The sequence below is a fragment of the Musca autumnalis genome, unplaced genomic scaffold, assembly GCF_047663935.1.
Source record: "Musca autumnalis isolate F117 unplaced genomic scaffold, ASM4766393v1 scaffold_5, whole genome shotgun sequence".
NCBI lineage: Eukaryota > Metazoa > Arthropoda > Insecta > Diptera > Muscidae > Musca > Musca autumnalis.
In genome coordinates, this window is record NW_027412088.1 from 154,875,331 (window position 1) to 154,889,618 (window position 14,288).

Below are 14,288 nucleotides of genomic sequence, written 5' to 3' on the forward strand. Positions count from 1 at the left end.
GTGACGAGCGGAACCAAAACCAACTTATAATACCCTCCCCACATAGTGGTGTAGGGTATAAAAAATGTTGCTTAATCAAAATTTTTGCAAAGAATTCGCAATATTAAGTCTGTCTTAATCTAAAAAAGGACAAATATTCGGATATTTAATAAATAATAGCTTCTTACCAATATTAGCTCTTGCCTCCAATTCACCGTTGTAATACATATCACTGTACAAGTTTACAATTGCCGGATGAGAACGGAAATTTTTTCTCAAACGTGTTTGAATTGATTGATCATAATCTCCGGTCTCTTCATTGACACGATAACAATCATATTTCAAAAGGCGTTCCATTAACGAGACACCCAATTGTAATTGCTCGGCAAGTTTTGATTGTAGTATTGGTCCCAATTGTTTGTGATCGCCAGCAATAATTAAACACGTTTCGGGACAAAGAATAACCGACATGACCGACAAAACTTCACATTCTGTAGAGGCAGCCACTTCATCAATGAAAATATGACTAAATTTAGCGCCGCCACGACCAAAGCCTCCAGTAGAAAGTTTGGCAACAATTGACATGGTGCAAATAACAATACGATATTCATGTAAAATATCAATATCTGGATAAAATTGTGTACCATACATATTTGAATGATCTAGAAGTAAATTATCAATTGTCTCTATACGTGCTTCAGATGACTTCGAATAGATTCTGACAATTGTACGTGGCAAATCTATGTCGGGCAGTACTTTACACAGACGTAAGGCTAACTCATCACAGGCACTATTCGATGAGGCGGTTATAAGGATTTTGGTATTTGAATTACGATTTAAAACTTGTAATATTGCTTCGACAAGTGTTGTGGTTTTGCCAGTGCCTAGAAGATAGCAAGATAAAGAAATGGAAACGGGAATGATGACATTTTCAATATGCAATCAACATTCATGCACAGAACATACCAGGCGGACCAAAAATAATATAAGTTGCATCGTTACGGGGACCCACAGAAATATTGCGAACCGCCTGCAACTGTTCTGGGTTATTGGCAATGGATTGATTATAAAGTTCCAAACTGTAATTTAAAGAGAAATTTAATCAAAATTAAACTAATTTTAAGTGGTATATTTAAATGAAATAAATAAATTAGAATAATTAAATATATTTACATACTTGGGTGCCAAAGCAAGTGGCTTCTCTATTACTTGTGTTGGAAACAAAAATTTCTGCAGGTAAGGCATAACATGTGGCAACAGTTCTAAACCACGATATTGGTATCGCAGTTGTAAGCGTGTTGGACGAAATATAACGGTATAGCAACCATGAACATCAAGTATTCTATCATAACATTGGAATGACACTCGATCATTTTCCATGTTTTGAATACGACAAACAAATATATTCACATCATTTAACACTGGACTTCCGTTTAAAATTAACTTAATTACCGAATCCTCATCTAATTTGATACGGCTTTGGGTTATAAGAACTTCATCGAAAACCGATAAAATGTCATATTGAATGTCACGACGTCGCTTAATCTGCAAATAAAGAATAAGTTGTATATTAATCAAACTTAAAACTTGTTATTGTTATTGTAAATAAAAGATATTTCTCCAGTGTTACAAAATGTTCGACCTACCCAGGAGCAGATGTGCCATCGGATCACAACTTACTGGTCGCAAATATACGAATTAAGCTCGCATCAAATCGGACAAAACAGCCTCAAAATAAAATGAATATTGAAAAACTTAAAGACTCGTCAACTAAACATGAGCTGCAAAACAATATAAATGGACAACTACAACAGTTGAATGAAGAAAATATGCACGCATTGTGGAACAAGGTGAAAGATGTTATAAACACGACTGCAAAGAACACTCTGGGAAAGCGAACATCATCAAGAACAGAAGAATGGATTACCGACGAGATTCGAGAACTATGGAATGAGCGAAGCAAGTACAGAAATAAAAACTATGAAAAATACTGGGAGATAAATAAGCAGATACGATCTGCGACCCGAACAGCCAAAAATGCGAATTTGAATGCCAAATGCCAGGAAATTGAATTTCTACAAAGTATACACGATGATTTTAACCTCCACAAGAAGCTAAAGGAAGCCAACGGAGTATATGGAAAGAAAATAACCAATCCAGTTCTAATGAACAAAAACAATGAAGCTGTATTTGACTTGGAGGGAAGGAAGCAGATATGGGAGGAATATATTACCAATCTTTTTACTGATAGCGAACGATCATCTTATGAGGATGTTTCGGAAATTCCAAGAAGAGGGACGCCTATAACGCAGAGCGAAGTAGAACGCGCTATAAAATCATTGAAAGACAGAAAGGCTACAGGACCGGACGAAATCCCATCAGAATTACTGAAACTTATTGATTCCAACAATATACACCTACTAGTCAACCTTTTTAACTACATATACAACACTGGAAACTATCCAGAAGAATGGCTAAAATCAACCTTCATCGCAATACCCAAGAAAAATAATGCAAAACAATGCAGTGACTTCAGACTCATCAGCTTAATGAGTCATGCCTTGAAGATACTTCTAAAGATTATTCATAGTAGAATGTACAAAATATGTGAAGCACACATGGGAAATACTGCATCCAAATTATAACACAAAAATGTAGGGATGCCCAGAAAGATGTATTCATGTGTTTTATAGACTACGAAAAAGCATTCGATACCGTCAAACACGATAAATTAATGGAAATATTTCATGATATAGGAATGCAAGACAATGAACTTATGTACATAAAAAGTCTCTATTGGAATCAGTCGGCAAGAATTGAAGTAAGTGGAGAAATTGACATCTCAAGGGGTGTTAGACAGGGCTGTCTTCTATCTCCCTTATTATTTAATGTATATTCAGAGAAAATATTCCAAGAAACGCTAGAAGGAGAAAACGTCGGAATAAAAATTCATGGGAAAATAATTAATAACATAAGGTATGCGGACGATGCACAGTGTCACGACCGTGGCCAAAAATGGTAAAAACTAAATACTTTGTTGAACAAATTTATTGATGGAGAGTGATAGAAAACATATTAATTAAGAAGAATCTGAATTTTGGTACTAATACGTGAAGTAGTTTTTGCTATATGAGGATTTAAATCCGACAATTTTATTTAATACGTATTTTTGTTTTTTTCTGAAATTAATAAATTATATTATGCGTTAATATTTAAAATTTAAAAGTAACGGTCGCTGCAAAAATTGTTCCTAAGTTCTCCTGGGATGTAATAAACTTGGCTTTGTTTTTGTTTGCATGTAAATATTAATCATATGGTGTTTACATTTACCCAAACATTTATTACTAAGTTTATTAATTTTCTGAAGCAAATTTTAAATTGAGTGGAGTGGGAAAAAAATTGTATAAAAGTGTATATCGATATTTTTTGCTGTATGAGTAGTAAAAAGTGAGTACTTTAAATATATAAAGGTCCCAGCTGCAGAGGTTTGCAGACGAATGTGTCATTTCTCTTTTCCAGCGACCACCTCACTGAGAGGAGGACAAATCGTTTTGCGGTGTTGGCTATAGCGCGAAAACGAATGAACCGATCATCATATATTTTTGTGGGCTTATTAGGTTCCTAATAGTCTTGCTTTCAAACGAGAAAATTAAAAAAAAAAAACAATTTTTAAAAAAAATTGTGAGCAGCGAATATCAAAATTCGAATTTTTAAAAAAAATTGACCGTTTTTTGACCACTAATCGGTCAGAAAATTTTTTTAAAGGAAATTTCTCATATATAAAGACAAGAGTTTGATGTATTCAATATGCTTACAAACAATATGAAGACTAAACACCAAATTTCAGTCATATCGGGTGGATATTGAGGCCAAAACACTCAAAATATCGAAAATGAGGAGGCACGGTTCTATGGGGGCTATAGGAAGACGAGGACCTATACCGACATATTTCTAGTGGAAGGTTATAAGTCCCCCAACGGAGACTTAATACCAATTTTCAGCCATTTCGGTGTGATAATCAGGCTAAAACCTCCAAAATACCGAAAATCGGGAGGTACCGTCCTATGGGGGCTATATGAAGGGGTGGACCTATGCAGACAAATTTCAAGGTGAAGGTATAATGCCCACTACGAAGACTAAATTCCAAATTTCAGCAATTTTGGTGTAATAATGAGGCTAAAATGTTCAAAATACCGATAATCGGGAGGTACCGTTGTATGGGGGCTATATCAAAACGTGGACCTAAGCCCACAATTCTCTGTTGGAATGTTTGATACCTCTGCCAAAGGCTAACCGCAAAATTTGAATACTTTCGGTTGGTCATTGTGTCTAAAAAATTCAAAATACCGAAAATCGGGAGGTACGGTTCTATGGGGGCTATATCAAAACGTGGACCGACCAACCCAATTTTTTGTCCTGAAGATTGCCAGTCAATAATAGGTACGTGTGCCAAAATTGATGCACCTACGACAGCTCCTTCTATTTTTGGCCACAGTTAATATGAACTCGCGACATTGTGCGATGCCACGTTACTGGCTGGAAGCATATCCGGTCTCCAGAAACTGGCACGTGTAAGTGAGAAATATGGCCTTAAAATAAGATAGAAAAATATAGGGTCATAAGCAGAAAAAATTCCCATGCAGATGTGACCTTAAAAGTACAAGGTACAGAAATAGAAAGAGTGCGATCTTTTAAATATCTAGGGATACTAATAAACGACCAATGGGATCCCTCGAAAGAGATTAAAAGTCGTATAGAGATGGCGCGAGATGCTTTTTGTAAATACAACAAACTTATGAAAAGCCATGACATAAACGTAACAACGAAAGTACGTTTTATAAAATGCTATGTTTGGTCGGTGCTGCTGCTATATGGAACAGAAGTTTGGACGCTTAAATCCTCTGATGAAAGAAAATTGGAAGCCTTCGAAGTGTGGATTTACCGGCGAGTACTGAAAATACCATGGACTGCAAAAATTTCTAATGACGAAGTACTAAGAAGGATGAATGTAAGCCGGCAGTTAATAAAAACTATAAAAAGTAGCAAAATAGCATATCTTGGACACGTATTAAGGAACAACAAATACAACATTTTACAAGCAATTTTAAAAGGAAAAATTGATGGAAGGCCTGCTAGAGGAAGAAAAGAAACATCTTGGCTCAAAAACATCATGGACTGGACAGGTTATACCGACGAAACTGATCTGCTGAATGCTGCAAGACACAGAGAGCTGTCAACCACTATACTATAAGATAAATATAATGCGATAAATATAAAAAAAAAACAAAATTAATTGTACGATCAGTTATATCCGGATAACGGATGAGTAAATAAAGAAGAAGATTGTAAAAAACATAAAATAACTAACATTGTGTGTATTTTTTTGAGTCATGTTTTATTAACCACATTCTGATACCGTAGTGTTATAGGAGATAGGTTTTTTCCTATCTCATCAACTTTTGCGGTTATAGTCCTCCAAAGGTTTGAGGCTTTGATGTCAAAAGGGATCATTTTGTCAGGATCATATCTACCAAACGGTTAAGAAATTTGATTTACTCTAAGAGGCAAAATTGTAGCTCTTGTCTTAAAGTACAAAAATTGTGAACACATAAAATTCACCAAACTTCATCTGAAAGGTCAAAATCGGAAAGGTCAATTTATTTAAAAATTTATGCTCGGGTTGTGGTGATATCAAACCGATCAAAATTGAAGCAAACAACCAACTACAAATATGTATCTTAGATCTCAATAAACAACTTTCTAGAGCATACGAACTCTGTAGAAACGGTTTTTAAAGGTCAAAATAGCAAAACAAAGTCTAGTTTGCTCTGTTTCTGGTCCACAGATACTAAACCGTTCAATATTGAAGAAAACTATCAACTACAATAATGTTGATATTAGAAACAACTTTCAGGAAAATGCGAACTGTCAGTGAAAGGTTCTTAATGGTCAAAATAGCAAAATACTTTAGAAATATTCGATTTTTATACTTTTTTCTCCGATTCGGGTCCATAGATACCAAACCGTCCAAAATTGATGAATAGAGTCAACTACAAAATTGTACATAAGATCTCAGTAAACTACTTTCTAGAACCAGGGTTTAAAATGCTAACGCCATATTAGCAAAAGCACCGAATATTTGCAGCTTTGCCTGCTAAAATTTCTTCGAAATATGTTTAGCAACAATGAACAACGGCAACATGTAGCAACAAATTTCACAAAAATATTGCTAGCGATGCTGATGCTATTTGATATTGTTGCTCTAATAAAAAAGCATCAGAGACGCATACTCATATTTTGCAGCACACATGATCAACACATATCAGAAAAGAGAATAAGCAACAAAGTTTCAACGGCTTAGCCATGTTTTCAGCAAACAATTGTTTTTGAGATCAGGGTTACCAGTGTAATGCATTAAAAATTACGATATAATTAATTCCACTTTTTCGTACAAAGGACATGTGAATTTTTGGTGAAGCTGTTCTAAATATATTTTTTTATTTTTAAACAATAATAATTAGTATTCTTTAGGTTCTACCATATGACAGGAGCATTTTGACATTAAATGACATATTTTTTATTACTGCGTTGGCAACTCTAATCACAAAAACCACCCTCTGGGCTAATTCGATGCGATGAATGGTCAGCCGACTGCTAAATATTTAGCGTGGTTGTCGATTATGCCTAACGAAAAAAAGATTAGGTGTAAAAAACGAAATAAGCAAAAATGTACAAAAATAAATATGCGTTCGGTTGCGTGTGTGTGAATATTGTGTAGCAGTTGAAGTGTACAGCTAATGCTAATGTTTTTAGGTGCTGGATTTTTAAACCCTGTCTAGAACAGATGAACTTTCTAGGAAAGGTTCTTCAAGCTCAATGTTCGATTATATTTGCCCATTCTTTCCTGTTCAGGTCCGTAAATACATTTTCTTGAATTTTGAAGAGATTGTTATTACAGACCTGAGTAGGCGAAAACGTAATCAATAATTGATTTATTTGTGGATTTCAGCTTAAAGCGTCATTCCGAGAATGTTCATATGGTCTAAAAAGTTGTTTATTGAAGTCTTAGGTACATTTTTTTGTTGTTGACTGTATTCTTAAATTTTGGACGGTTGGGTATCTGTGGACCAGAATCGGAGAAAAAAGTGTAAAAATCGAATATTTTCTAAAGTGTTTTGCTATTTTGACATATAAGAACCATTCACAGACAGTTCGTATGTCCCAGAAAATAGTTTACTGATATCTTTGCTACATTATTGTACTTGATTGTTGTCTTGAATACTGAACGGTTTAGTATCTGTGGACCAGAACCAAAGAAAACAGCATACAAATTCCATTTGCTTTGCTATTTTGACCTTTAAGAACCGTTTATACAGAGTACATATGTTCTAAAAAGATGTATATTGAGTTCTTAGGTACATTTTTGTAGTTAGTTGGTTGCTTGAAATTTGATCGGTTTGATATCTGTAAACCAAAACCAGAGAAAAATATAAAAAGAAATTACTTCTTAACGATTATGACCTAGAAGATGAAGTTTGATGGAGTTTATATGTTCACAAATTTTGTTCTTTTTGAGAAGTGCTAAAACTTTGCCTCTGAGATTAATTCAAATTTCTAAAGGGTTGGAAAATATAGTCCTGTCGAAATGAACCCTTTTGACATCAAAGCCTCAAACCTTTGGAGGCCAATAACGATGCGGTGTCAGAATATGGTTAATAATTTTCGTGTTGCATAGTGTAATAGAAATAATATACAGTTAGGCAAGAAATGTATTGCAAAAACAAAAATTGTAGAAAATTTCATATTTCTTGTTCGTTTATGGCAACAAGTTATGTAAAATCTATACGGTTTTTTGTGCAAATTTCTTGCTATAGGTCCTAACAACAATATTCCGTCAAAACATGCAAAGGTTATTTGCGATTTATAACAAATGCGGTCAAAAATAAGAATTAACTACTATTTGGGGGTGACAATAAAAGTATTGCAAAGGGAAAATCAGTACTATAAAACTATAAAATTTTTGCAAATTTTTGCGGTCATTATGCATTTTTATAACTTTTGCGGCTAATAATAGAATAACAGTATTGAATGTAATAAAGTTTTTCTTTAGTGCTCTGTGTATTGACTCTGGGGGATAATAATTACGTAATGGGAATAGTTCCTTGAAGAGCCTTTCCAATGAAACATATTTATTAAAAAAAAAATATTAAAAATTAACTTAAATCTAATATTCAGAAAAAAATATTCTAGAGATTTTCTTGACACAGAGGGCTTTCCATTAATAAAATTTGTTATATAGATTGTGTATTGTTAAAGGATATTTTTCATTCTGCACGTTCAATACGTTTTTATACCCTACACCACACAGTGGTAAGGGGTATTATGTCTTTGTGCATTTGTATGTAACATACAAAAGGAAACGAAATAGACCCATAGTTCCATTTGGCGATATACATACATATAATCACTTTCTGAGTCGATTTATGCATGTCCGTCCGTCTGTCTGTCTGTCCGTCTGTCCAGGTCGCATTTTTTGTCCGATTCAGCTGAAAATTGGGGACTACAACTTTTTTAGCCATAGAAAGAACGCTATTGCTTTTGGTGAAAATCGGTTCAGATTTGGATATAGCTCCCATATATATTTTCGCCCGATTTCACGTATTTGCTGCACCAAACACGCTATATACGTCCAATTTTGATGAAATTTGGAATGTGTGACTCAATTCAGTGTAGAAATAAATGTGCCAAATTATATCGAAATCGGTTCAGATTTGGATATAGCCGATTTCGCGTATTTGCTGCTCCAAACACGCTATATAAGTCCGATTTCAATGATATTTGGAATGTGTGACTGAATTCGGTCTGGAAATAAATGTGCCAAATTATATCAAAATCGGTTAAGATCTGGATATAGCTCCGATTTATATTTTACATATTCACAGTGGCGTAGGGTATCATATAGTAGGCCCCGCCCGACTTTGATCCTTTCCTTACTGGTTTAATAGTGAGGTGGACCATCTCTCTCTACTCATAAGAAACCTACTGAATCCTTTCATTACATAGAAGCCTCTCTGTTGATGTTGGTTAATATTTTTCTACTTACGTATAGGATGGTAGACTATATGGTTTTTTGCCCAATTGTAGACGTGGATATTCATGCTCAACCTAAGTAGTAGTTGAAACATATATATTCATATAAATAGTTCATTTTCCTATGGAACTGATCAAATTACAACTCACCACGATATGATGCTGTTCAATTAAACGTTCATTTTTAAAATATTTGTAACGGCATATAACAACGATAGCATGTTCTTCACAACGGGGAAATAGATGAGAATTAGCATAGAAAACAATACAATCTTCGACTGGAATCTCATCTTGGAAAATATAGACCATAGATTTCGTTGTTATAAGAATTATCTTATCAATTATTAAAGGGTCATCAGTTTCTGTGGACGTGGTTTTTAGAGTAAAACAAAAACGACGTGAATTGAAGCATAGCTGGTATGACAAAGAAAATTTTGAAGTTTCTCTAGAAAAACCCAAAATGAACTTTATATGAGTACCAGAACATAATTTCTTCTAAAACTAATATTTTTACCTTTTACTTAAATTATCCAGATATTTAAACTCACTTTTAATATTGTGATATTCAAGGTGTCCTGCATACTCTTCCATGTCGGCAAATTGTTTCTGACATATGTAACAACTCATATTGGAGGATTGGATGTTAGATGAGAATGACTGGTTTGTGGTGCCCTGGTATACTAAATTGTACTTGGGAGAATTTTCATCAACTATATAGGTTACTATGAAGAAAAACAAAAAGTAAATTAGAACAAAACCAAATAGTTTTTTTTTCAAGTCTGGTTTTTTTTGGGAGCGAATTCCCATTTTACATACGGTTATTTAGACATACCTTGTAATCTTTTTTTGCCCTTCCAGATTACAGCAACGGCCTTCTTTCTAAGTTGATCGTATTCATTCAATTTTTTACGATGAAATTTTAATATAAAGTCCTTTTGAAATTTATATATATTTGAGGTTATGTCGTTCAAAAAACCACAGCGATTAAATAAGGCACATAGCTTAAGGTAAGAAAAAAATTATATGTATGAATTTTATAAATGCTTTAAACTAATCTATGTATATTACATTGTCCAGATGGTTATTAAGGAACTCCTTCCATTTTGGTGTTAAGAAATTTTTAAATTCCTGTTTAACTTCCTTCTCATTGCAAGACCAATCATTGTGGTTTCCAATTATTTGGCAATGATAGAGTTTAAGCAAAAAATCGCCAACAAATTCAATTTCTAGAAAACAAAACATATTATTAAAAAAGAACCTACTTTTAGATATCTGTAAATATTTTAAAGACCGAAACACTTTGTGATGACCGGGAAGTGTATTTCACCCACCCACCTTGTGATTTTGTAATTTTTGCGGAATTCATTGTTGTATTTTTACAAGTCATCGACACCGTTCTTAAATTATGATCCTCCATTGGTTTTTTATTATTCGTCATGTTAGATCAAAATAAATGCTGACCTGCAAAAATAAGCGAATAAATTGTTTATTACACAGCTTGGAAGTAGCTCAATAGCCTCTTGTTTAAAAACTAATAAACACATACACATTTGAATTGGTAACCGGAGGTCCAACTAAAACAATATTGCTCTTAATGAGCAAGTATGTGCTTTTTTATTTTGCCTAATAAACAATTGATTGTTTTACAACCAACCAGCTGGGTGAAAAGCAAATTTTATACTGCAATTCTTCAAGAACAATTAATACAACACGAACAAGTCCGGGATTTCCCCGAAATGCACTTGACATGTATACAGTGTGACCAGATCTAAAAAAGCGTTTCAGCTAAATCAGCATTAAAAGAATGCTAAAACAAATATTAAAATGCCAACAAATAATGATATGAATACATTACAAAACTTTTTTAAAAAAATATAAATATGTTTTTTCCGTTAGTAACTAATTGAAATAATTATTTGCGACCCTATAAAGTATATATCGTCTGCTACACACGAAAAGGTCGTAATAGTATGTTTATATGTATATAACCAGATTTAACAAACCCTCAAATGTCAATTCCATTGCTTATGTTTCAAATAAATCCTCATAAAGAAGGTTAACCCTGTAAAACGCTATAATATAAACATGGCCTAAGTCCATTTCTAGAAATTTTTCAGGATTAAGAAAATAAATTGTCCCGCTTTCCGTATTAAAGATTTTATTATGGTGGTAAAAACAATAGGTCTGTTCGATAACTTCGCAAGTAAAAAGTACTTGCAACTACCTCTCATTTCTCATTTACTGAAAAAGTTTGTTATCGAACAGCATTTTGTAAAAGTTTGTACAAACTTATGGGTTATCGAACAGGCATAGTGTTCTTCGTTTATTTTTATACCCTCCACCATAGTATGGAGGGTATATTAAGTTTGTTTTTCTGTTTGTAACACATCGAACTACTCTTCACCCCGGTTATCTACCTCTCTGCTTAACTACCTTTCCCGTTTAGTTGCCTCACAACCTAAATCCCCAAAGTTTTTCATATAAATGAGTTCAAACTGTCCCGGTTAACTACTTTTGTATAAGTACCCAATTCGGATATTTGCCCGTCAAATATTTTCTCCAAAAGGAACATTTAATAATACTTTTATCGGTTTATTACCCGCACTGGTGTACCTGAATTGTGATGAAGATGTCCAGTGCTATGTTATGCTCACTAATGACTAAATTTCTTATTGGTTAAATAATACAACTTATATATTTTTAGACTTAAATGAACTATTATACTATACATGGTTTTGTTTCTTGACGATTATGTTCCCAGCAAAATGTTCGATGCCAAAGATGCCATTCAATCATGGGTGCAAGAGATCTGGCATGTCATTTTTTTAGCATCTTCATCGATGAATTTTATATGAGCGTGGACCCCAAAAGATGCTATTCATTTTTGGATCCAAATCATGTCATTTACACCAATGCTTTGACATATCATTTCCATCAATGCTTTGGCGTGTCATTTCCCCCAATGCTTTGGCATGTCATTTTCACCAACCCTTTGCAATGACATTATCATTACGACGAGAGTTTTAACAACGTTGGTTGTGATTTCGAGTCTCCGACAACATCAAACCTATTCTAAAGAACTAATCTTATATATTTAGAAAAATGTGTATAAATAAAAACACAAAATTCATCTCTATTGGATCGATGGAATGGGTTCAAATGCTGATAAAAAAATAAGAGCTTTCACGGCTTCCTTTGCATGGGTTCAAATGCTAATGAAAAGATCGGATCTTTAACGACTTCCTTTGCATTGGTTCAAATGCTAATGAAAAGATCGGATTTTTCACGACCTGGTTTGAACCAATGCAAAAGATGCCATGAAATCACGTCATCGCATGGAACCCCTTCATTCACATTTTGCTGGGTTGTAATTGTTGTCATTTTCGTAAGGTTGAGATGAGATTTTTATAACTACTCATATGAGGTAGCTATGCGGGATTTTCGTAACTGCCTTCCCCGCATAACTGCCTCATTCTTTTGGAATTTTATGTGAGGTAGTTAACCGGGGTGCAGTGTAATCATTTGCGACCATATAAAGTATATACACGCAGAAAAATTTATGTTAGAAATATGTTTGGATCCAAACAAATATATGTTTGGGACCGGTTGCAAACAAATATATGTTTGGATCCAAACATAATATGTTTGGGTCCAAACAAATATATGTTTGCAACATTTTGTAACATATCTCAATTTGATATGTTTGGGTAAAACATAATTTTTATGTTAGAACATTTTTTTCATGGGTGGAGAGAGGATGTTTGTCAACGAGAGTAATAACAGTGCTCTCGCGGCTGTGGAATGCTGCTTTATAATAAAGAGTTGTGTGTATTGTATAATAGAAGACGTAGAAGCGAAGAAGGGGGCTTTGGTGGCATGTATGCGTCAAACTCGTGTGTTTCTTGTTTTGTTGTTGTTAACCAACGAAGAAGAAAAGAAGAAATTATATGAATTATATTTTTTTTCTTTCTTCAGTGTTTTAGTTGCCTTTGTAGAGCCAAGACGGTAAAGTGAGTGAATAAATCAGTGTTTTGTGTTTTCTTAAAGAAATTGTGCTTTTTAGTAAATTAAATGCCCAATACATTTTATAATTGAATCGGAAAGTTGAATGGAATTATTTTATTAGACAAGGAAGAAATCGCATTTAATATTGGTAATTACATACATACTTATGTATATTTGAAATATGGCATATCCATATTTATTTATTTCATTACATAATCATTTGATTCTAGATGCCGATTCCCCGCTGATGATTTCAACTAAGAGGACAATTTGTTTTATTTCACAACTAAGGAGAAGCGTTCAACTACGTTTCTATATATTTTTCCTTTTTAAAAGTGTGACTACAAATTATTTCAATCAGTTTTTCTTTTATTAAAGTGTGTTATGTATTTCTTTGGAATTTTGTATGTACCTATGTGTTTGTTGTTCTTTTGCCTTTTAATAAAAAAACCACAACATTTGTGTGTATACTATAGAGATAGCCAGTGAGCTCTTACTGAGAGCAAGTGAGCACACATTTTAAAGTGTTTTACATTGAATTTTACGCTCCCTTGCTCTCAGTAAGCGCCCACTGGTGCATGTGTTTGTTTTTTTTGTGCCTTTTGGGTTTGTATTTTTTTGCACCCAAACATATAAAATGTTTGCACCCAAACATAAAATTGTTTCCACCCAAACATATCTTTGTTTGCACCCAAACATATATATATTCGCACCCAAACATAAATATCTTTGCACCCAAACATATATATGTTTGCACCCAAACATATATTTGTTTCCACCCAAACATATATATGTTTGCAGACCCAAACATATATTATGTTTGGGACTGTTGCAAACATATATATGTTTGCTGCAAAATATGTTTGGGACATATGTTAGAGAGGCCGATTTTTTTTTGCGTGTATGTATGTATATTCTTGATCAGTATCAAATTTTAAGACAATCTAACCATGTCCGTCTATACGTCTGTTGTAGCGTTCACAATAATTGAGCTAGAGCCCTATATTTTTGCAACCGAGTATCTTTTCTCCATAGGCAGGTCAAGTTCGAAGATGGGCTATATCGATCTACGTTTTGGTATAGCCCCCATATAACGGTACCTCCCAATTTTCGGAATTTTGGCGATTTTAGCTACATTTTTTGACCAAACTACTTGTAATTTCACAAAACATCTCCACCAAAAACCGTCACCGTAGGTCCATTTTTTGGCATAG

General features: G+C 33.8%; 1 protein-coding gene across 1 annotated transcript in view; it reads right to left on the minus strand.

Moving 5' to 3' along the window:
• The window catches only part of LOC141386803 (putative helicase mov-10-B.2), a 36,332-nt gene extending 25,590 nt beyond the window's left edge, over nucleotides 1–10,742 (minus strand). Inside the window, exons 1-11 of the mRNA XM_073955714.1 lie at nucleotides 10,616–10,742; nucleotides 10,405–10,530; nucleotides 10,138–10,295; nucleotides 9,902–10,070; nucleotides 9,584–9,791; nucleotides 9,220–9,514; nucleotides 9,083–9,144; nucleotides 8,060–8,150; nucleotides 1,157–1,524; nucleotides 946–1,058; nucleotides 168–863 (exon numbers count right to left, since the gene is read on the minus strand). Of these exons, the coding sequence (XP_073811815.1) occupies nucleotides 168–863; nucleotides 946–1,058; nucleotides 1,157–1,524; nucleotides 8,060–8,150; nucleotides 9,083–9,144; nucleotides 9,220–9,514; nucleotides 9,584–9,791; nucleotides 9,902–10,070; nucleotides 10,138–10,295; nucleotides 10,405–10,507 (2,263 nt within the window). The 5' untranslated portion in view covers nucleotides 10,508–10,530; nucleotides 10,616–10,742. The remainder of the gene's footprint in view (nucleotides 1–167; nucleotides 864–945; nucleotides 1,059–1,156; nucleotides 1,525–8,059; nucleotides 8,151–9,082; nucleotides 9,145–9,219; nucleotides 9,515–9,583; nucleotides 9,792–9,901; nucleotides 10,071–10,137; nucleotides 10,296–10,404; nucleotides 10,531–10,615) is intronic.
• Between the last annotated feature and the right edge of the window lie 3,546 nt (nucleotides 10,743–14,288).